The 24,139-nt window shown below is 46.9% G+C and overlaps 1 protein-coding gene across 3 annotated transcripts in view; it reads left to right on the top strand.

Moving 5' to 3' along the window:
• Window positions 1–24,139, top strand: part of LOC144116357 (condensin-2 complex subunit G2-like) — a 194,193-nt gene that overhangs the window by 47,946 nt on the left and 122,108 nt on the right. For all 3 annotated transcript variants that reach the window (XM_077651127.1, XM_077651126.1, XM_077651128.1), the window contains exons 8-10: window positions 1,189–1,272; window positions 15,066–15,158; window positions 23,400–23,522. In XM_077651127.1, coding sequence (XP_077507253.1) covers window positions 1,189–1,272; window positions 15,066–15,158; window positions 23,400–23,522 — 300 coding nt within the window. The remainder of the gene's footprint in view (window positions 1–1,188; window positions 1,273–15,065; window positions 15,159–23,399; window positions 23,523–24,139) is intronic.

The following is a 24,139-nucleotide window of genomic DNA, read 5'->3' as shown; positions in this document are numbered from 1 at the left end:
CCAGAGAGAGATGCCCTTGCACCATAAAAATTCATCACATTTGCTTGTTTCCAGCTGGGCACAAGCAGACTGGGTTTAAGGCAAAAGGAACTGTCTGAACACAGTTCTAATGGCCATATTACAATGGTGTCAAAATGCAAACCCTCTCAAGTATGGAGCTCTTGGGGATAAAAATCAGTACGGATGGATGGATAAGGCTGAACCCTTTAAATCGGGCGGTGGCTCAGGTCACCCAGCCACCTAGCCTAGTATGGAGCTCTCTGTAACGCCATCTGCCATGGGACTGTCAGAGCTCTGCTTCAGCCACCTGCTCGTCTCCTCAGTGGTGCTGAGCTGCTGAAGTTCTCCTTGCCCGCGCTCCTCCTTAGCCGGCCCGTTGCGGTCACATCCAAGGAGGGAAGGCTAGCAGAGACAGCTTTAGCTGTACTGTTGCATGGTCCTCTCGAAGGCCCTCTGTCGACTATTGAGTGCTGCTGCAGGGCGGCTCTGATGGTTATTGAGTCATTAGTCTACAGAGTTAACGGAACACTTCGGAACTTTATTGAGACTTCGAGGACCTTCGAATGGCCGCTGCGTGCACTCTTGGACACAAAGTGCTCACAGCAACATGCTGGGGAATAAAATTAGAACAGTATTATCTTTGAAAAACATAGAACTTCAAGATATACCAACTTATTTTGCAGAGAAGAGACAGCCCGGGTGATAAAACACTTAATACCATTGTAATACCATTGTTGCCAGCGGTACAAAAACAACCAACACCAGCTACCTCAGAAGTGCATGAATGCTACAACAGCTTGTCGAAGACAGTGAAGTTGATTATTACAGTGAAGTGAGTGATTAATGCTACTGTAATGAATAAATATTTTGTTTTTAACCGTTTCAGGTTAAACTTATTGATTGATTGCTAGCATACCTTCAAAATTATTGGGGGCGATGGTGGCGCCACACCACCTTGGTGTCAGATGATGGAACCTCTTGACAGCAGTTGAGTATGCCGTGTAGCAGCGGCACAACTGCTTCAAGTTAGATAGCAGTTGAGAATCTTGAAGGCTTTTGAATCGATAGCCTTTGAAAATGTCCATTTGACAGGGGTATTAATTTTAAGATTACATTATTGCTGCTGTGCATAGTGAGATAATGGTTCTGTACCCGATGCTAGCTTCTCTCGTTTGGCTGGCATTACAGGCTCTGGAAGAAGACATGCAGGAAGTAATGTACTGGTATGTGAATGGAGACCTTGAGGAGGCCCACCATGAAAAGTTGTTCAAGGTGAGTTCTGAATGTCCAAGTGCGGCATGTTTTTTCTCACCTGGTCTTTCTATGCAATCCTTAGTAGCTTGAAGGATGGACCATGACATGAATTATGTTAGTTATGCTTTATGTTTGTCCTGCTTACACGAATATAACACGTTGTTTCCCTAAGTTAGCTCTTTCGCTACCGCAGAAAAATGGAGAGTACTGAGAGAAAAATTTTTTTCACAAGAAGTAACAAACCCAGTGCATGTGCAAAACATGAAATTGTAGCTTATTAGTTACACTTCTGAATGAAACAAACAGCAGAGTCATGTGGGCAAAAGTATTTTAACATTTATTAGTCAAATGTGGCAAAAACACGGAAAAAGTATATAGAAAAAACAAAAAACCGGCTGCACTAAGCCAGAATTTGATTAGAGGAAGACTGGAATATGCAAACTGTTGCACATGTTTATAGCTGTCGTTCTAGTTTCAGCTCTGAAGAAATATTATTGCACTTTCCATGGCCGGTCTAGTCAGGGGTCATGACTGTGGTGCCACTGTGAAAAGCAATCACGTGAAGATTTGAAGCAGAGGTAGACCTGAGAGGTGCTGCACATAACGTTTGATATTTGTTCATGTTTTGTTCTCTGATAGCTGAGCTTGCAGTTCCCTCTTTTTTACATTTTTTCGGTTGGTGATGGATGGATTCTAAGGAGGATTGGGGACGTGGACTTCTTCTACCTCATCATATTCGAAGATTTGTTGAATGAGCTGCTCCCTGAAAGCCATCTGATCAAATTTGGCATTTTGGGCAAGCTCTGGAACATCAGGATTGATGACGTTTCATTGGTGTGGTTCAAAAGCCAGGACACTTTCCAAGTCTTGCCAATAGATGCAGCCGCCACTGAATCCTCCAAGTCTGCTAGGTGCAAAAAAAAGCAAGCAAAGCCAAAACCAGATTTTGGGAAATTATTTTTGATGGCAGAAGGCCAGAATAGATGATTCCTGTATTCCAATAGAGATGTAGTTGCAGCAAGTCAACAGTTCCCATGTACCGTAAAAACCCGTGTATAATAACAGACCTGCATATAATACAAGGTGTTATTTGGGGATAGTAAAAACGTAAAAAAAAAGTTTTCATCTGCATATACAGTAAAAGCCCGTTAATTCGACACTGATGGGACCGCGAAAAATTGTCGAATTAACCGAATGTCGAAATATTGAATGAACTACAAAAAACATGAAATTTGCCCCAGCATGACATACCTTTATTTGGCAAAGAAGTTTGTTATCGTCATCTGCTTTTTCGGGCGAATTTGAGCAGCTACAATAGCTCTAACAGCTGCCAGATGCTCCGCGGCACGCGAACCATCCGGAATTTGTTCACAGAAGTCTTCCGGCACGGACAAGGCTTCTGCGGCTTCTTTCACCGTGCGCTTCGGCGTTTGGGGCAGGTGCTCACAATCGTCATCTTCCGACGAATCGTCGTTGTCGGCGCCTGTCACTTCTTGGATGATTTCGTCCTCGGTCAGCTGACCGGCAATGGCGACACCATCATCGATGGACACGTAATCCGCGAGCCGCACGGCAGGAGGCAAAACGCTGTCGAAACAGCTGTCGTCTTCTGTGGTTGCGTCAGCTGCTTCTGTCGGCAGTTCCCCCACACCGCAGTTCGGTTGCACAAAACCGCTGTGCCGAAAGCAGTTCGCAATAACTGCTGTAGGCGTGTTGGCCCATTCGTGCGCCAGAATGTTCAAAGCGCTGAGGAGCGTAAGGTCGTACTTCTTCCCAGCTTCCATACAGAGAAGCATGCGCTGCAATACATGCTTTCTGTACTTGCATTTTATATGCTGGATTATGCCCTGGTCCATGGGCTGAAGGGCTGCGGTTGTATTCGGCGGGAGGAACACAAGCTTAATCCATTCCAGGCCCGACACCTTGCAGTGAGCACTGCAATTGTCCACAACCATGAGGACCTTCCGTTTCTCAGCTCGAAAACGCCGATCCATTTGATGAAGCCAGGACTGAAATATGCTGGACGTCATCCAAGCCTTCCTGTTGGCTTGGTATTCAACCGGAAGGCGCCGCGCGTTCTTGAAGCACCTCGGCTTCTGAGCCTTTCCAATCACTAGGAGAGGCAGACGCTCTGTTCCCGTCATGTTGGCGGCAAGTAGCACAGTGACCCTTTCTTTGCTTCTTTTCCCTGCTGTGCAGGGGTCACCTTTAAAGGTGATCGTCTTATCCGGGAGTGCTTTAAAGAAAAGCGCTGTTTCGTCGGCGTTAAATATATTCGGAGCGTCGTACGCAGCTAGGTGTTCACGAAGCCCGGTGATCCGCCACTCCTCGATCCTGTCTTCGTCCACGGATGCTCTTTCGCCACACACACTCTTAAAAGTCCGATTGTGACGGCTTCTGAAGCGAGCAAGCCAACCTTCAGAAGCTTTGAACTCTTCAAGGTTCATTTTTGTGGCGAACCTTTCAGCCTGGGCACAAATTAATGGCCCACTCACAGGGAGGTAGGCCTCACGTGCGTTTCTAATCCATCGCATTACGGCTTCTTCGAGTTCCGGGTGGGCCGCAGTCCGCAGTCGTTTCCTTTTGTCACCGTAGGCTTCACTGTCAAACGCCTCCGTAATGCTGTTTTCATTCTTCACGTAAGTGGCCAAGGTGGTTCTTTTAACATCATACTTGACCATCACGTCAGAGCGTGAAACACCATCCTTCAGCACTATCAATATTTCCACTTTCGTGGCTAGGTCCTTCGCCTGGTTGTACTTCGGCCGCTTTGCCGGTGTTGCCATCGGAGCAGGACGCGATGGCGAGGCGCGCAGGCACGGCGCGCTACGCACTCGAAAACAGCACAGTAAACACGCTGGCAAAGCACGCAATATCCAGAAAAGGCGTGTTAGGGTTCAATAACCGCCATCGTAGCAGCAAGAAACACGGGGCAACGACGACACACGCCAAAACGAGACTTGCTGAAGATAGGGTTAACACGACGACTGAGCACGACTGCAAGAGGCAACGAAGCACAAAGAAAGACACCGGGCGCTTCGGCCACTGCTAACCTTGCTTTCCTCGCCCTCTCTCGCACTGCTGATGACGATGACCGTACGGATGGCCTACGCTACATTCTTTTTTTCCAACTTTACAGTAGCGCCGCTCTTGGCGGGCCGTGGAACTAGGTCGAATTAACCGATGGGCGGTAAAATTTGTCCGAATTAACGAGAGTTTTGCCCCATAGACTCCTATATATAATTGTAGGGACAATGCGGGCAGGTAGAATTATCCGATTGTCCGAATTAACGGGGGTCGAATTAACGAGCTTTCACTGTAATGCGAATAAAGCAATCAGCTCGAAGACATTCCAGAAGTCGCGAAAGCTGAACAACCTCCAATTATTTGTATACACTGGCACGCCAGATACGATGCGTGTAGCGCGGGTGCCAAATATCTGGCAGATACAGATCGGGCGCAGCACTCGTGTTTACTCATGCCCTACGGCGCGAGCGTGCGCGGACCGGTTCTGGCATATGTTCAGGTGCGCAGGCGCACACGCTTCGGAAGTGTCCGTAGTCAGTGCTTTAGTGATTGTCGTTGTCGGCCGTACTATCTTCCGAAAAGCTCTTGTCGGAGATATCTTTCCACAGAAACATGTATTCGGTACCGTCGAGCAATATCAAGCGTCTGCCATCCAACTTCGAAGCCGTTTGAAGTTTCATTTTTCACGGCGCCCCGTCGTGTCGAAACACTGAAGCCAAAACTGCAATGAAAAGAATAGTTGAGCACACAGACTAGATCGCGCAGCACGTCCACAAAACTCCGGATTGAGTTTCTCGTGCGGAAGTTTTGAATTGGATGGATACGTCCGATGGCCTTTCAAATTTTTGCTTGTTTTTTCTTCTTTCAAATGATATGCATGGCTCACCCTGTAGTATTCTCCTGCAACCGCTAATTTATTTATAATTGCATATCTTGCTCTTGTTTTGGTTTCATCATCAACCGAATGATGCCTGTGACTTGTAAGAAGTGTTCAGGTCACGTGCGGCATGAAAAAAAACTGCAATATGGAAACTGCAACCTTGTAAGAATGCCAACGTCATCTAAAGCCATAAGAAACGGGACGTCAAGGACTTGAAAAATTAGATCGATCAGTTTACTTTTCTTTGCCTACACGGTATTTACTAAGGTAATCACGAATAGAATAAGGACAACCTTAGACTTCAATCAACCAAATGATCAGACATGCTTTCGTAAAGACTGCTCAACAATAGATCATATTCACAGAAATGCCTAGAATATAACCAACCCCTATATACAGCCTTCATAGATTACTTGAAAGCATTTGACTCATTCGAAACCTCAGCAGTCAAGCAGGCATTTCGGAATCGGAGTGTAGATGAGCCTTATGTAAAAATACTGGAAGATACCGTATAAACGTGTGTAAGGGCCACACTTTTTTTCAGATTTGAGGGCCAATTCTCAGGGTGTGGCCCATACACGTGATGTGCGAAAAAAAAAGTAAAAACACAGCAGTCAGGGAATGAGCGGCGTTTATTCTACGTTCAGTCATCACTGGCGAAGTATTCCAACTCTGAGCTGGTGCTGTGCCCTGGTGCACGCTCATTCCACAAGAAGTTGCGCAGCATGTCAGTGCGTAGCCGTTGTTATGTGGTTCCATCACTTAGCGGAGCAGCTGTTCTTCCAGCTCAGGAAAGCGCGTTTTTTGCAGCTTGGGTTCCTCAATGCATCCTTTTGGTTGCACCATTGTCGGACGCACTTCTTGGCGATGTCAAATTTCCTGCCTGCCGCACGCTTGCCGTGTTCAACGGCAAACTCCCAGCCGTGTAGTTATTAAGGTGCTTGCCCATCGTGCTAAAAGCGCTACGCTCGGCGGCAGCACGCGAAAGCAACTACGGTGAGCTAGCATGCTACCACAACTCCCATGCCTTTGACCGCTGTGGCTGCTAAGAAAGCCTGGAGCTGGTGACACTGATGCCGATATGGCTAGCAGGAGCTCGCGGCGGAGGAAAAAGTTGACGATGGTGATGGTGAGCCGCGGCCTTGGGCGCCATTTGTGGCCGGCACATTAAAGCTCCTGTGAGCATGCGTCGCCTCCGTGAGCTAGCGTGCAGTTGCTCGCAGCTGGAGCTGATTGCAGAGGCCACGGCACGTGCATTTCGAAGGCTATTCCCGCGTGGATCGTGAGAAATTTGGGTGCAGCCCTTACACGGATATTATTTTAAAAAAATATTTTTTCCTGGAAAACAGGGTGCAAGCCATACATGGGTGCGGCCCTTACATGCGTTCATACTGTATCTATAGTGGCTGCACAGCTACCATAGGCCTCCATGAAGTCAGCAATAAAATTCCAATAGGAAAGGGTGCCAGGCAGGCAGACATGATCTTGCCAATGCTATTCACCGCCTGTTTACAGGAGGTATTCAGAGGCCTGTACCGGGAACAGTTGGGGATGAGTGTTAATGGAAAATACTTTGGTAATCTGCGATTTGCTGATGACATTGCTTTGCTAAGTCAGTTAGGGGTTGAAATGCAATGCATGATCATTGACTTAGATAGGCAGAGCAGAGTGGTGGGTCTAAAAATTAATATGCAGAAAACCAAAGTAATGTTCAACAGTTTTGCAAGGGAACAGCAGTTCACAATTGGTAGCAAGGGGCTGGAAGTGGTAAAAGAATATGTCTTCTTAGGGCAGGTAGTGGCTGCTGATCCGGATCATGAGAAGGAAATACAGTCGAGGCCACATATAACGGCCCCACTTAAGACGAACTTTCGCTTATAATGAACGAGGCCTGCGCAACCATCAAGATATACATTGTTTCAAAGGCACAAAATCACACGTGTAACGAACGTCATTAATCCCTGCTGATCGGTTACAACAAACAGACGGCGTATACCCGGCGCCGTGATTTGAGATAACCTGCCTTCGACTGCTTTGTGTGCCCTGCGCGCGATATGTTTTCTCGAGCCTCATCGCAGGCCAACTGTCCGCTCTGTTTCGCGCCGCTCTCAAGCGAGCTACCCTTTCCCCGCCAACACGCCTTCCAAGATCACCCTCCTGCCCCTCCTTGAAACTCAGCTCCCACTGCTTGCTCTCTTGGCGCATGGCCTCTGCGATCAGCCGTGCCGCCGCTGGTGCCGAACGCGGTGGCCACGCTCCGTGAAGCAGGCCTTCCGTGGGGCCTAGAGGTGGCTGCACTGACGCTCACGGATGCCCCTCATTGGTCTCTCCGCTGGTGCTGTGTGTCTGTATCTTTAGCTTGATTGGCTTGATTGCCGCCAGTGCACGTCGCACGTCTACCCCCATCGCGCACTTTTATCACTCCTGTTGCGGTGCGGACGTTTCGTTGGCTTCGTTCAAATCTCGGGCCCTGGTTGTAATTCGCGACGGCGGATGGGAACACCAAGCCCATTTTCATTGTATTCAGCGGTAGCGATGATGAAAGCAGCCTGGGCGGAGGTGACAGCCGCTGGCGAGCGGAACTGCTTCTGCAAGGCCAGCTTCGTCGACACAGTGTCTGATGCCGAGCCTGATGCTTCGGAAGATGACCAGCCCAGCGGCGATTTATGGCAGCACGTCGTCATGACATTGGTTGGAATGATTTTATTTTTGTCGATGACGACGCCGACACTGCGGAACCGTGCATGGACGAGGGCATCGTTTCTGAAGTGCGGGACGAGAGTGACGCGGAGGAATCAGATGAGGATGAAACTTAGGAGCCAGCACCCATAAGCATGCCTGTAGCAATGAGCTACATAGAGCGACTCGGACAACTTGTCTATGCCAAGGGCCTCAGCAATAGCACGCTTCTGCTTTAAATAAACTGGAAACCTTCCTCATCGGATCTGTCCATCACAGATTTTTTCGCAAAGAAAAATTTTGTGTTTTGACAACCAACTGTCTTTAAAGCTGTGGTCCACTTACTTACTACGAACATCGGGATATAACGAACGGACGCCGCGTGACGCTCATGTACTCACCCATGGGGCAGAAACGTTGAGGCTAACGAAAAGGGTTCAACTTAAGTTAGGGACAACACAGCGAGATATGGAAAGGAAAATGATAGGTGTAACTAGTGACAGGAAGAGAGCAGAGTGGGTGAGGGAACAAACACGTGTTAATGATGTCCTAGTTGAATTCAAGGAGGAATGGGTTTGGGCAGGCGAAGGCAAGATTACTAATAGTTGTCAAGGGCAACAGACTGAATTCAAAGCAAACGTAGCAGGGTACAGCAGAAAGTTAGGTGGGCAGATGAGATTGATCTGTGGGGATAGGGTGACTGCGGCTAGCATAAGACAGGGTTAGAGAAATGTGGGAGAGGCTTTTGTCCTGCAGTGGGCATAGTCTGGTTGCAATGATGTTTATTGTCATTATCAACACGGAAGAACACACCTTTTGGCCTGCCCCGAAGGAAGACTTGTCCTTTGTGGCTTCAGCATTCCTTCTTAAAGCAATAGACAAGCACGTTGCAACGCTTTCTCGCAGAGAGCAGCAAACTTGGGAGAGGACACCGGAACCGGGTAAGGGTTGCACCGGTCTGCTGTACACCACTGAAGAGCGTTTGTTAGGGCGGTAGAGGCATTGTATGACGAAGCGGCAGTACTTCGCATTGTACTCTCGAGGGTAGCTTAAGTGTTGTCAAAGTTTTCTGCCTCAGTGTATCGAAAAATCAAGCTCCGCTCAGATTTTGCAGTGGGGACTACCATAATTGTTAGTCAAGTGTTTTCAGCTGGTTCTTCAGAAGGAATTTCCAAGTGGAGCGCTACATTGGCTGCCTTTTTCGCTCCTAGTATGCAGCAAGTAACACTGCGTGGATGGCTATGGTGGGCGACTACGTTGGCTGATTGATTGAAACTGCAAAAGCACGAGGGATAGTGTGTGACTAATTGTGTACAGGTCTCAACTCCCAGGCCAATACAGGATACCAAATTGGTAGTGCATGCAAGGAGGATGGCATCACTTTCAAATGACGGACCCTTTTAATGTGTTTTCTCCCGGTCATTTCCCTGGAGAAGGTTGAAAAATTCATAATCGGGACATATCCCTCCAGTTAACCCTGTCCTGTTCCAGCCAGCTTCAGCCACTTTATCGCTGCAAACATGGTCGGATGCTGTCCCAAAAGAGGCAAGTTTGATCCCGGCCACGGCGGTCTTCTCATTTCGATGGAGGCGAAATGCTAAAGGCTCGTGTACTATGCAGTGTCAGTCCATGTTTAAGAACCCCAGGTGGTTAAATTATCCGGAGCCCTCCACTACGGCATCCCTCATAGCTCGAGTCTCTTCAGGTCTTTAAACCCCATGAACGAAACCAAACCTTATCCCCTAAACTTGTTTATCTCATCTGCCCACCTTACCGTGGACACCCCTGCACTCTTGCCTTCTCTTGGAATCCATATCGTTACCCTAAGGGACCATCCTTTTTCTTGCCTTTACATTACATGCCATGCCCATTTCTTCTTTTTGATTTTGTCTAGGATGCCATGACCTGCTCTGCGGTCTTCCTGTCTCTTTATCGTTACATCTACTGTTATTTTTCTTTGCACTGTGTAGATAGTGTGTAAAATTACTTAGCACTTGGGTCATAGAGTTACTTTGGACAAGACACATGTGAACTCTCTGTTCTTTGGAACATTGTCAAATGCGCAGCGAACTTGCTTTAATTCTGCTTAATGAAACAGACATTTATGGCACGGGTCGAGGTCTCGTTCCACTGGTAATGTATGGAGGTTCATAAGAATGCTCTTAGTTTTGGGAGAGCTGCACAAGTACATGAACGTTTTCCTCAAGCTTCAAACTCGCTGCTGAGCTAGGTTTCATATTTGCACGATTGTAAGGAGAGTTTTTTTTTCTGCTAATAATATTTTTTAGAGTGCCTCTCGCATTATATTCGGAACCTTGGCGCGAATATCTCTAACGAGATTTTTTCCTTTGCTGCTCGTCAAGATGCAGTGATTTGATTGCTGCACCAATTGTGCCAAACTGCGCGAAAATGCAAAGTGTGCTACATGCTGCTACATTATTGCAAGCCTGCGCCAAAACTTCGTATTTACTTGGAATAAAATGCTCGAGTGCTGCGTGTTATCCTGTGCGAACGTATGCGTACTGCATATCATGCTGGCCGGGCCCGTTGTCACCCCGCGTAATGAAAACAGAGAAGCGAATAAGGCCTGCAGCACATGACGATTTACTCTGGTCATCCCGTGGTGTGGAGGGCATGCTGGAAATGCGCATGGCAAAAATAATCACAAACAGCATCGGTTTGACTTCCAATCCTTGCTTGGCTGAAGTGGCAGTAGTAGTAGAAAACATTTATTCCAAAAAGGTAGGATAGAGAGGCGAAAATACAGATTTTGGGTGGAGTCCTTATTTCAGGACCCCAATGTCCACCGCAGTTGCTCTTGCTTGGGATATCAGCTTTTGCTGCGTCGCCAAGTCAGAGCTGAGCAGGGCAGACTCCCACTGTTCCTCGGAGTGATGTTTGTCTAGTTCGGGGGGCTTGGGACCGGAGCGGCCTCATGTTACATGGCTGAAGTGGGGAAACTGCCCGCTGTACCGTGAAGTTCTCAGTAGGCGTCGATTTTGGGTTTCACTTTGTTGCCCTATCGAAAAGAGGCGGATAGTCCTGGATTTTTTTTCACTCGTATCAAACTGTCTTCCTGCTGTGTGGTTCCCGCTCTCCAGCGTATATTCAACAGCACGCAACCTCAGTTTTGCATTGTAGCTCTTCGTTTCGCAGGTGGCGCCATGTTGAGTAAAAACAATGCATGATGTGCCCTTGAGCCATACAGATGAAATTGAAGCTTTTGAGAATATGACTGGACTGGATGTACTTTGTACTGCAACTGCATTCAGTTCGGTTGTTGCGAGGTTATGATTTTAGCCATAGGATAACATTTTAAAAATGTTTAGCGCAACGCACTCAGCTGCCGTTAACCGCATCTGTGGTGAGCTATCTGTGCATGCTCAGATGGCCCTGGGGAGCGTACACCATCCAGTGCGCAGGTGTTGTGGGGTTCCCCACGGAAGTGGATCATGCTAAAACTGTATAATAACTCGATTCTTCTTTTTTACACACATTGTTACTAGGAACAGCAAGAGATGGTGTGCAGTCATTATTCGCTGTATACGAGCCTCACCGGCGTAAAAAAAAAAAGCCCAACTTTACAACGGAAGATACAGCATATATATCTGTGCCAAACGCTGACTTTCCTGCTCCAAAAGGCACCAAACTGACCTTGACCAATCACATCACTGAAGATGGCTCTACCGCCAAGCTCACAAGTTGTGAGGAGAAAAATTTTTGGCCAACCTTAGGGTTGTACAATGAGTGCAGACGAGGCATTCTCTTTGTGGAGGTGTTTGCTGGGCTCGCGCTGATCGGTAATAAAATGCAGTTGGTTGCTTGAACGGGAAACATATAATTGGGAAGGAAGTAAGGAAAGAGGACTTTAAAGGGACTATGCAATAAATTAATTGAGATTACGTAAAGCAGACAAGATATCACTCGTCACCCCACTGCAAGAATTTTTGAGCTAGCATCAACAACAGCGAAGATATAGACAATTAAAAATTACGCTCCTCCTCTCCCCCCTCAACTTGTACATGAGGAGCACCAGAAAAAAAAATTAAGAAAACAGCTCTGGGACTGGGCCCCGCCCATGAATACGTCATCCACTGACGTTTATTTTCCAACTTCTGGTTGTCTCTCCTAGCCCGCCAGCAGCAGCGTCGGCGGCGTGGCGGCATCTCTCTGGTCTCTTCGCCTTCCTGGATTGTGGCGCACGTCGGGTTTCTTTGCTTGTCATCTGTGGTAATTAGCAGTAATAAACCCAGACCTCGAGGTGCGACTGCTTGCTTTTACAGCCGCGATGGGCATCGAGCCCTATGCGTGCCCACGAAGAGCCGTGCGAGTGGCCCCGGAACTCCCGACAGAAGGAGGCGGCAGAGGAAAATTGAAACCATATGCGTGAAGGCAATGCCCTGGCTCGCGCTTGCGCGAGAGGGTCGCGCGGCGGCACGAGCAGGGGTCGCGCGGCGGCACGAGCAGGGGTCGCGCGGCGGCACGAGCAGACGATTTTCACGGCTACCGGAAGTGCGCCCGTGACGTCGTGGCTGCCGTGGCTCCAGCGAATGACAGCGTGTGGTGGCCTGGCGACGTCATGGTACAGTGACGTCTTTGTTCCACGATTTTAGTTCCAAAATCGGTCACTACGAGCACACCGATCGACCCGCGAATTTTAAAAAACACGGTTTTTAAAAGTTCATAATTAATTGCCGGCTCAGTTCTGAAGACTCATACTTGCAGTGTGAATGAAGTGACTTTTTATTCGTTGCATAGTCCCTTTAATGAATACAGGAGAGGTCTGCCTGGTTGTTAGCCTGGCATGCTACTCCAGGTGAAGGTGAAAGAAGAGAAGGAAAGAAGAGAAAAGGGTGAAAAAGAGAGGAAAAGGGAAAAAAGAAAGGGTGAAAGGTGAAATCAGCATACTCGCGCGCTTGCAAGCACACATGATTATCAAAGGGTGTTCACCAAACCCGTGTCCTTAAGAAAAAGTAGTAATGCTTTTGTTCCTCACGCAGCCGAAGCTGCATCACTCCAGGGTCCAAAGACATGCTTCAGGTTTATGGGGCTGACCTGACGGAGTCCTAGAGCACTTAACAGTGCCTTGCAATGGTTATTAAAGATGTGGCAGCGTCAGATCAAGTGTTGAAGATCCTCGGGCACACCACATGTCGGAATGGCATTGAAATTCAGGATGGCGCCAACAAAATTTTCCCGCCAGAAAAAAAAGCACAGTGCACATGCATTTAAAATTTTATCTCTGGGAACATGAACTTTATTAGGCCAAAATTTGTTACTGCTGTGATAATTGGAGCCATTCAAGGAGTGCTCCGAGTCTGTGGAGCACATCGTCGATGTGGAACATTCAGAGAACATCGGCAGGCCATTACTTAGCTTTCGTCAAAGTTTGGTTTTCCCGTAGTTTTGGTGTAGCAAACTTTCAAAATTCTTGTCCCATTCCTATGTCTGTTTCCAGTCAAGCTTGAAGTGTAGAGACGCAACATTTGTCGCGTGGCGACCAGGCTATAGTGAACTATAATAGGGCTGCAAAGCAAGGTTGGATTGGATCAGATTCTTGGACTGGTTGTGGTAGGGCAGCGTTGCCAGACCGCGGTGCATGATAGGGATGCGAAGCTGGGAAGCGGTGGGTTGGGGGGGGCGGTGCCTGCCTGGAACGACGCGGAAATGTGAATTTAGCAGTGAGGTGGGGGCTCTTGCACGGGTGGGGGCACTTGCTCAGAATTTTGTGGCAATGTTTTATTCTTGTACATTTCTGCACAAATACTGCAGCATTAAAAAAGGAGCATACCATTCTTACTACTGCATGATTAATGTCTGATGATGTGCTTAATACATAGCTGCAGCAAAAATGTTTCTTCAAGCCTTGCTGCTGGCTACTATCATTAAAGCAGTAAAAGGATTTTGCTGCAGTGCCTCTCGCAAGAGGCAAGATTTAGTCATCCGATATTCTGCACCCTGTCATTCTTATTTTATTTATTGATGCTGCTAGCCCCTTTTTGGGCCGCTACAGGGTGGGAATTCAATGATTTTTTTGTAGCAACATAAACACAGTGCAGTAAATACAACATAAGTGCACAATTCAAGCAAGGGCCAGTTTTCTATACATACAGTTTTCTTCATGGATACACTTCCAGTCAGCTCGCCGTACAAGAACACAATTGTAGGGAAATAACATCAAAAATTGGGGTTACAGAGCTATCAGAGGTACCGCACTTCAGGTTACAGTGCACTTCATAAATAAAAATAACAGTAAAAGGAAGGAAGGAATACCTGCCTGACTGCTATACTGTTAGTGTATCGGCGGCGAAGTGGTGGAGGATAGATTGTTCAAATTGCTCAAGGGAATTAATTTATATTATGTCGTACGGTAAGGTGTCCCAATGTTCAATTTTTCTTGGGAAAAACGAAAACTTAAATGTATCTGTTCTTACACGTAGAGGAAGGAACTGTCTAGGATGACTACCGTGTACAGGACGCGACGATCGTTTTTGAAGGTACCGTTCTGTGTTGAAATTGAATTGGCCTTTACTTATTAGATGCATAAACTTTAGTCTGGCTGTTTGTCGTCATTGGGAAAGTTGCGGCAAGTTTAATTTATCAAGCAGCTCAGTGACAGAGTCTGTTGACCTGTATTTTGAGAGTATGAACCTTGCAGCCCGTTGCTGAACCTTCTCAATTTTATTTATTTGGTTTTTTCTAAAAGGATTCCATGCAACACTTGCATATTCTAACTTGGGGCGCTCTAAAGTCACGTATGCAGTGAGTCTGACATCTGCGGGTGCAAGTCGAAGTTTGCGTTTCAAATACCAAAGTTTTTTCTCAGCTGATGCACATATGTTGTTCACATGTAATTTCCAATTCAAATCTTCACATATTATGGTCACTCCTAAATATTTGAAATGCCTGACACGTGTTATAGGCTTGCCGTCTGTCTGGTAATCGAAAGGGAAAATATTTTTAGTGGGGCTAGTTATCCTTGCAAAAACTTTTATATTGATTTATTTTTATTTTTCATCTGGAACACCACTCTTGTATACTGTTTAAACCCTGCTTCAACAATACCTGATCTTCTTGACTTTAAAATCGTGGCGATTTCCTCTCTTGGATGTGCCGTGTGTGCATTGTTTTTGGCGTGGAAGCATGATGCACAACCAACTAGGCCCCCACCCTTTTGGAAACATGCTCTTCTGTTTTTCCAACTCATGGGCCCTTTTCTCTGCAGTTTCTGAAGGTGCTGCATGCTGCACGGAAGGAGAGAGCTGTGGCCGTGATGCTGTGCAGATGCTACCTACCCATTCTGTGGCGGGCCCTCAAGGTGAGGGCTCTTCTGGCACGTGTCCAGGTGGCTGGTGGTCCCACTTTGGTGGCACTTTTGCAAGGGCAGTGCTATTCATTGTGTTCATTGGCTATGAATGGATGGGGCCGCTGAATTTCGTACTGTCGCCTTGCTCTGATGAAAAAGTAACAGTAAAGACTTTTAGCTGAGCGCATTTACGTTCCGCTCCTATGGTAGTTCCCCAGCGGAACGTAGCGCGAGCAGTTTTAGCGCAGTGTCTAAAATGCCTGAATGCGCGTAGTAGCGCGGAGCGCTGTGCTGCCCCACCTATTGGTGAAAAGCAAAATTACGCTGAAACGAATATGAATCGTGCTTGCTGCTACTGTACTAAAATTGCTAAATAAAGGCATTATTTGTGTTTCTGGTGTATATTTAAACATTAGTGGTCCTTATAATTCAATTAAAGTATGCCGTGTTAGAAAAAAAAAACAGCACATGAAGACAGGACAGTGCAGAGACAACACAGAACGAGCACTGCACTGTCCTGTCTTCATGCGCCATGTCTTTTTCAAAAGTGATGCACCAACAAGCCCAAAGTTCTACCTTATTAAGAAAAAAAAATGTTTGGCACTGTGATGGTCAAGTCAAGCCGAAGCCCCACACCGCAAGCTATTTTTTGGTGTGCTGTGTGTAAACTAGCGCCAGTTCGCGAGTCACGACCGCAGATTGCCACTTCCCACAGAAGGCAAAGATCTTGCATGCTAAAACATTTGCGCGGCTTCTTTGCTTGCAGGCGTGCTTGCGCCGCGTCTGTGCTCGATGAAGCCGACGCACCAACGTTCGCACTGGAGGCCGCCATGTTAGTCCTCGACGAAGCTCACTCGCTGGGCACTCTCTGCTGGAAAGACCGGGCGAGCGTGCAGCGCCGTAAACCCGCTGGCCGCCTGAGCGTTCTGCGCATGCGCACTGGCGCCCTCTCTCGTCCGCTCCGCTCCGCTGGCCCGCTCTGCTAAAAGTCTCTAGTATAAACTTTCTAGTGTTTTGAAATGCATTTTCAGTACAGGTTAGTGTGTGTAGTTTTCATGGAAACAGTGCCTGGAATATCAGCTCAGCTTTGGAGTGTTTTCACTTTCAGATTTGAATCGTACATGAATGTCGCAAGAGAAGGCAAGAGTAAGAGTGAAAGCTGTGAAAACTGGTTGAGAGGTCCTGTTTTCCGTGGACAGACACTTGGCCAAAGTGGTGCAAAGTTAATACCACACAGGAACCACATGTCGAGAGGGATGCACAGATGAAAAAGGAACCGTATCTAACATGTGAAGCTGAGTGCTAAGGCAGACGTAGGTTTCAAGGCCGATTTGCATGCACAAATCGGCTTATGTGCCATTAAGGGGGAGATGCGGGGCTGGGGGTTCAACTTTCGAACCACTCTACCATTTTTGGGGAACTTTCCAGACCTGTTGTGTCCTTATGCCATTAAAACTTTATGGCACTCGGCTGCTGACCCGAAAGACACAGGTTCGATCCTGGCTGTGGTGGTTGCATTTTGATGGAGGCGAAATTTTAGAGGCCCGTGTACTGTGTGATGTCAGTGCACTTTAAAGAACCCCAGGTGGTCGAAATTTCCAGAGCCCTTCTCTACGGCGTTCCTCATAGCCTGAGTAATTTTGGGACATTAAACCCCCATAAACCATAAACCAAACAAAACTCAACCAGAATTACCATAGTATTGTATCTTTAGTCTAGTGAGCATGCCAGTTTAAAAAAACTTTAAAAATGCTTGTAATTTGTTCATTTTTTGGCATAAGCAACACTGGGAAAGCCCCTTATACAGAAAAAAGGGAAGTGATTGCTGTTTTATGACTACCACTTTTTCTGAATATCGCATAAATTGAAAGCAACTTTATTTTTGCTTGCGCTTCGGTTTAAAAGTGGCTTTTTTTTTCCATAAAAAGCTAACCATTAGGCGTGATAAGTATTTATCTTGTTCCCCTTAAAATTTCTGCCGAGTAAGTACCTTCAAAGTAAGTTTCGGCTGTGCAGTTTAAAAACGGTAGTTTTGCTAAATGTGCACTTTGCTCCAAAAATGCAAACTGAGAAAAGTGGCTTCAAATATTTGAGCAGTAGGAATACAATGAAATCTCGTTGATACGATTCCGCTAAATACGTTTTTTGGCATGTTTTTTTTTCCATTCCCGGCCGATGTCCTATAGTGGTAGTGCATTTTTGTACGGCTAATATGATTATATTTCCATGTGGGTTTGGATAATACGATCACGGAAACGTCTGTAAATCCCGCGCGGTATCGATTTTCGCGCCAGGAGGCAGAAGAAGTGTCCTAGCGGGATCCGACAGTAGCTGCAGTTGTCGTAACTCTCCTAGGTCTCGTGGCCGATTTTCTATGTTGGACACGACCTGTGCTAGATACGTGTAAGAACCACATCGCTTCAGTGATCACGATGACTTGAGAGCCAGTCCTGTGGAGCGGATGGGCACAGCTACTGAAATTATCGCATCAAGCGAAACCCCAAGCACGGTTGGACCGAAGAGGTGGCGACGCTCGCTTTGTATGCTCGAGTCTGGCTGTGCCCTAGCAAAGCGCCTGCAGCAGTGTGGCAGCCTCTGGGATCAATGCTCGCAAGCTTGCGCACCAAACCACGGCCGGGCTTGAGTAGCGGCGGCGCGCGCGCTTTGTACGGCCTGCTCTCTGTGGGTGTTTCCTGTATGCCTCTGCTGTGCGATCGGGGTGTTGCGACCCTACCGCTCCTCAGCCGCCGGACTGGCCGCTCGCATGTGAAATACTGCGGCACGGTGGCGCTTTCGCTCGCTGATCGCGTTTTTGAAGCGCTGCAAACTGTATCGAATATATTCAGGCTAGTATATACTCAATCTGCAGGCTTGCACATGCCTTGCGCATTGATGTATTCGAGTTGCATATATTGTTTATGACCAAAGGTGATGTGAATTTGTACCGTATAGTCATATTCTGCCGCATTTCTTATACTCTTTTTTTATGGTCGCAACAGGTCGTGGTCACTATTCACAAAGGGTGTTCACTGCCCGTTCGACTGCTAATTGAAGCTAGCTGGCAGAGTGAGATGCAATCATGAACACGACTCAAACAAGAAGAAAATTAGCTCTGCTATCATACAGGTATATTGGCTAAGAGACTTCATGATGAAACAAATACGCCTTCCCAAGTGTTATAACTTCGCCTGCATTTGAGCAACCTTTTTGCATTTGAGCACTCTACCTATACTTGACTCCTAGGAATGCACTCATACTTAATTCCAACTTAAATTACTAATTAAACTACTGCTATCTTGTTTTGGGAACATAAAACAAACCTCAGTAAATTATTTGTGTTACAGAAAAAGGCAATAACGCAAGTAGCTGCAATCACTTTCACAGCCCACACCCGTCCTTTCTTCCTTCAATATAAAATTATGTTAACATTATGCACGGATATCCATGTCCAGTATTCTCGAACAAAAATTTTGAATATTGGAAAACGGTAAGGTGCTAATTGATGGAAATATTGAAGGTAAGGAAATATATTGAAGGTGCTGTTTAACAAATCTCGAGAAAGTATGGAAATATAGACTGCTGTTGTATAGGCTCATCAGGATTTAGAAAAAAAATGTTAACAATCAGTATCGAGTTTACGTAATCGCCGATTTAACCGAATAGGCTTAAAATGGACTACAAACAATGTACGAGGAGGAGAAAGAAAATTCAAGTTCGGTTAAAGCCTTGGTCGTTTATAGCATACACTTCCATACCAACTGGCCACATACGAATTGGGCACTGTCCAAGACATCATAGCAGATGTTACCGCTGAAGAGGAGAGTGACGACGATGACAACAAAGACGCCGGAGATTGCAGCAGCGATCGTCGGCCATTAAATACCCAGGTTCTGCCTGCGCGGTGGGGTGCTATAACCGCTTATTCTAGCGCCCATTCGATAATTCGAACTTCACTTAATTTCGAACAATTTTCCAGTCCCCTTCGAGTTCGAATTAACAAGCTTTTACTGTACTGGCCATCCTCTGTGCAAGCCCGGCAGGAGCATGGTGCCGCGCAACTCTCCACTTTTGCTTTGGGACCCCATTCCATGTCTTGGCATACTTCGACAATGTATCTCAGATGGGATTGTGCTGTTGCCACTGCCAGCTTGGATCTGATTCCGAGGTGTTGCAGTTGGGCAACTCTTGAAGTGCGGTAGCGTGTTGCGAAGCAGTCTGCCTATGAGAAGTTCACTAGGTGCAAACGTCCATATTTTGAAGGTGTCTCACAGTAGTTCAGCAGTCAGTCCCACCCAGGTGTTCTCATTTGCATGCTTAGTCTCCTTCAGCAGTCGCCTAATGACCTGGATTCCCTGTTCTGCCAAGCCATTTGACCTTGGAAACCTTGGGCCAGAAATGATGTGAACAGTCACATTTATTGAAAAATGCTTTGAACTCTCGTGATATGAACTGCGTCCTTGGCCTTGTTTGTAACTCATTTTTTCAGCTATTCGGGGCTCCTCGTACAGCTCTTCTGTCAGGGTAAGTTTTGACGAATGAAACAGCTTTCAGAGACTTTAGTGGCAGTTTTGGCGGTTTTCTCAAAACAGCATTATTGGAGGATTTTGTGCATTTTTCTCTGTAGCTATAAGGCATAAGTAAACAAATTTTTCACATATTAATCAATGCCATTTACATAACTGGTACCAGAATCAGTAGCCTAAGTTCACTTGTATTTTTCTGAATAAAAATAAAACCGTAGATGGGTGGTAGTTTTATTGCATTGACAAAGAAAAAACATAATAAATCTAGTTTTTGTTCGAAGCGGATTATTTTGGTGCCAGTCGTGTAAAGCATACATAATTTCAACACTCTGCAGATAGTACCATATTTACTCGAATCTAGGCCGGTACTTTTTAAAAAATCATTTACGAAAATCGGCGGTCGACTTGAGGATGCGGTGTGCCTGCAATCGCTGCACCCGTAACACCATCTCGCGGCCACAGCTACTTGCAGTTTGCAGGTTTGCAGGCTCCATTTTGCTTGTTGGCACTGGCTTATTCGAACGTTGTGAACAAAGGTCTCGCTCTCCTGTACTTGTGTTCGTCGCCACGTGACTTTGAGAAACGCCCGGGATTGCGGCGCAATATTCATTCATTCATTCATTTATTGATACTGTCAGCCTTTCTCAGGCTATTACAGGAGTGGAAAATCTAATAAATACATATTCAAAACAAGGTACATTTCACAACTATGACATCGGCACAAAAGACATTAAGGAAAAATGAAACAGTAAAGAAAACGCATGTGCTGAGGCAGAACTATTACATTGGTGTACTACGGTCCAGATAAGATTTCAGGCATTCTAGAAAGGCATCAAGGGAGTTAATATTTATAACGGAATCAGGCAGCATGTTCCATTCTTTAATAACACGAGGAAAAAAGCTGTACTTAAAACAATCATTATAAGAACGCGGCACAGGAATGTACAAGGAATGGCGATGTCTTGAAGTCTCATTAGGGTGTATTGTAAAATATAATGATGTGTTGATATTCAAGTGGCCATGAATTAAAAGGTAAAGAAACTTCAGCCTATATTAAGGCAGTATTCTAAACTTTTAAGGTTTGCCAATTTACATAATTCGGTTGGTGAATCAGTTCGGCGATATTTGTTTAAGATAAAACGGGGAGCAAGTTTCTGAACTTTCTCAATTTTTATTTTGTTAGACGCGGTGTAAGAATCCCAAACAATTTTGCCATATTCAATTACAGGTTTTACAATAGAGCCACCTATAGAGCCACCTAGCGATGCCATTACACCGTGGCTTTTAGGCGGAAAGTAGTTTTGGCAGCAGAAAGCACTTCAAACCCAGCACGACTTCGGCATGGACGAGAAGAGCGTGCGCTGGTGGCGGAAGCAACGGAATGAGCTCTTCAACTGCGCTGCAAAGCGAATGGCCTTCACTGTACCGAAGAGCGGGCGACACCACGAGGTGGAAAAGGATGTTGCCAACTTTATCCGGAAGCAAAGGGAAGGTGCGATGCCTGTGATGATGGAGATAATACAGGCAAAGGTGAGGGAGGTTGCTAACGTTAGAGGCATCCCATGGACCCAATTTAAAGCCAGCAGGGGCTGGGTCACGCATTTCATGAAGCGCTTCGGGTTCAGGCTGCGACGGCAGACTTCCGTATGCCAAAACCTACCACCTGATTTTGAGGAGAAGCTGGTGGCGTTTCAGCGCTTTGTGATCAAGAAGCGGCTGGAGAAGCAGTACAGTCTGGGCCAAATCGGTAACACCGATCAGACCCCAGTGTATTTCGACATGCCTGTGGCGTAGGCAGTCAATGAGAAGGGCACAAAACAGGTGAAAGTAAGAACTGCTGGGTATGAGAAGCAACGTCTTACCGTGATGCTATGTTGCATGGCCGATGGGCGAAAACTGCCGCCCTACCTCAATTTTAAGCGGAAAATGCTTCCATTCGGAGAGGTTTTTCCTAAAAACGTAGTGCGCGCACAAGAGAATGGATGGATGAGTGGTGCCCTAGTCGAAGACTGGGTGAAGACCGTGTGGCAACATCGTGCCGGGGCCCTGTTGTTCAGAGTCACTTCTAGAGTTCCCGACTCCTACCGCGGCCAGTTGACAGATGCCGTAAGGTCAGTGCTTTCGAAATGCGGTACGGACATTGCTGTGATACCCGCAGGAATGACGAGCCAGCTACAACCGCTCGACGCTGCAATCAACAAGCCCTTTAAGGATAGGCTGCGGGAGCACTACAACTGGCTGACGCTTCAGGACCACCAGCTCACACCGACCTGGCACATCAAGCGTGCTTTGCTTAGCCAAGTGGCGAACTGGGTTGCCACGGCATGGGAGGAAATTCCGGCCGAATGGATTATGTGGGCCTTCCGCAAGTGCAGCGTCTTGAATGCGCTGGATGGAAGCGAAGACAGTGCGCTGTGGGAGGAAGCCAGCAACAAAAGAGGACAGCGATGTCAGTGATATTGACGAAGATGATGAGTGAGCATTCGACGTGCTACGACGAGCGTCGCAAGCTTAATAATATGCATGTTCTAGTCCTAGTCACTGCCTTTTTTTATGTGGCTCACATTCTAGTAAGATTTCTTTATTTTCTGACTATGAATTTCGGGTCGGGATGGGGGGGTGGCGGGCCAAGTTGTACAGTTCAAGTTATCTCGAAATTCGAATTAATGAGGTTTGAATTAACAAGCTTTCACTGTATTCGGAAATTCTCAAATACCTTATAAATGCATGTAAGGGCTGCATTTGTGTATGGGCCGCACGCTGTTTTCCCGAAAGAAATTAAAAAAAAATATCCGTGTAAGGGCTGCACCAAAATTCTTCGCGACCCACGCGGGAATAGCCTCCGAAATGCACGTGCCGCGGCCTCTGCGATCAGCTCCGGCTGCGAGCAACTGCACGCTAGATCGCGGAGGCGACGCATGCTCACAGGAGCTTTAATGTGCCGGCCACAAATGGCGCCCGAGGCCGCGGCTCACCATTATCATCAACTTTTTCCTCTGCCGCGAGCTCCCGCTATCTCTATCGGCATCAGTGTCACCAGCTTTAGCTTTTTGTGGCTGTCAAAAGTGTCAAAGGCACGGTAGTTGTGGTAACGTGGTAGTTCACTATAGTTGTGGCTCTCGCATGCTGCCGCCGAGCGTTACAGTTTTAGCACGATGGGCAAGCACCTTAATAACTACATGGCTGGGAGTTTGCTGTTGAACACGGCAAGCGTGCGGCAGGCAGGAAATTCGACGTGGCCGAGAAATGCATGTGACAATGATGCCACCAAAGGGATTCATTGAGGAACGCAAGCTGCAAAAAGCGCGCTTCCCGAGGCAAGCCGTGCAAGTTTCCCGAACTGGAAGAAGAGCTGCTCTGCTAAGTGATGGAAGTGCGGAACAAGGGCTACGTGTTGACAGCGGAAATGCTGTGCGAGTTCTTGTGGGATGAGCGTGTACCAGAGCACAGCACCAGCTCGGGGTCGGAAGACTCCCCGAGTGACGGCTAAACGTAGAATAAATGCCGCTCATTTCCTCATTGGTGTGTTTTTACTTAAAAATTTTTTTTTTTGACAAGTCGCGTGTATGGGCCGCATCCCGAAAATTGGCCATCAAACCTGGAAAAAAAAGTGCGGCCCTTACACGCGTTCCTGCGGTATCAGTTTCTCGAATATGTACTGACCATTCGCCGCACACCACTACTTTTTGTTTGTTTGTGTAACATGTCCTTTGCTTTTTTCTTCATGCAGGCTCGGCACTTCAGGGTGCGCCGGAATGCAGCCAAAATCTTTTTTGACTCGTTCCCTCTTCTGGAGAGCACTCTAGCTGCTCAGCAGCAAGACGAACTGGTGACGCACTTTCAGACGATGCATGTGAGTTGTCTGTAGACCACTTGCGGATGAACTTGCTTAAAACTGAAGAGCTTCGAAAACCTTCGTTCAGCAGCAGCCCTTTTCTCTTCTTGTTCCTCTCCTTGGTGGTGCCTAATGTGCAAGCTTTCTTGGGGTAGTGCTGGCATGGTGACCATCTGGACCAACGAGCTGCAATCTTCTGATGGGCACAGCTGCCACGGTGGATCCGTGGTGTTCTGCTGACCCCAAGGTTGAGCGGGTTGGGTCCCAGCTGTGGCACTCATTTTTAGTGGAGCAGCAATGCAAGAACAGTTGGAGATGATCAAGGTTAATCCAAATGCCTCCAGTGCAGAATTCTTCGCAGCACAAAGTGATTGTTTTGTCATGATCTTGCGCGAGGGCTGCACCAGTGTTGCTGAATCGTGGGAAATTTCACATATCGTGGGAAAATCAAGCCACTGAGGGAAAAAGGGAATTTTGTTTAATAACCCATTGAAAACTTGGCAAATTTTGGTTTTGCTAAAGACCGGTGTTTTAAATGTACTTTCTCGGGAAAATGTGCAGAGATGAAGGGAAAATCCTGTTATCATGGCGGCCTGACTAGTGTAGAAGAGCGAGTTGACGGGCTAATTGGTATT

Source organism: Amblyomma americanum, chromosome 1, assembly GCF_052857255.1.
Source record: "Amblyomma americanum isolate KBUSLIRL-KWMA chromosome 1, ASM5285725v1, whole genome shotgun sequence".
Taxonomy (NCBI): Eukaryota; Metazoa; Arthropoda; class Arachnida; order Ixodida; family Ixodidae; genus Amblyomma; species Amblyomma americanum.
The sequence above is the reverse complement of the archived record's forward strand: the minus strand, read 5'-3'. Positions and strand labels throughout refer to the sequence as shown.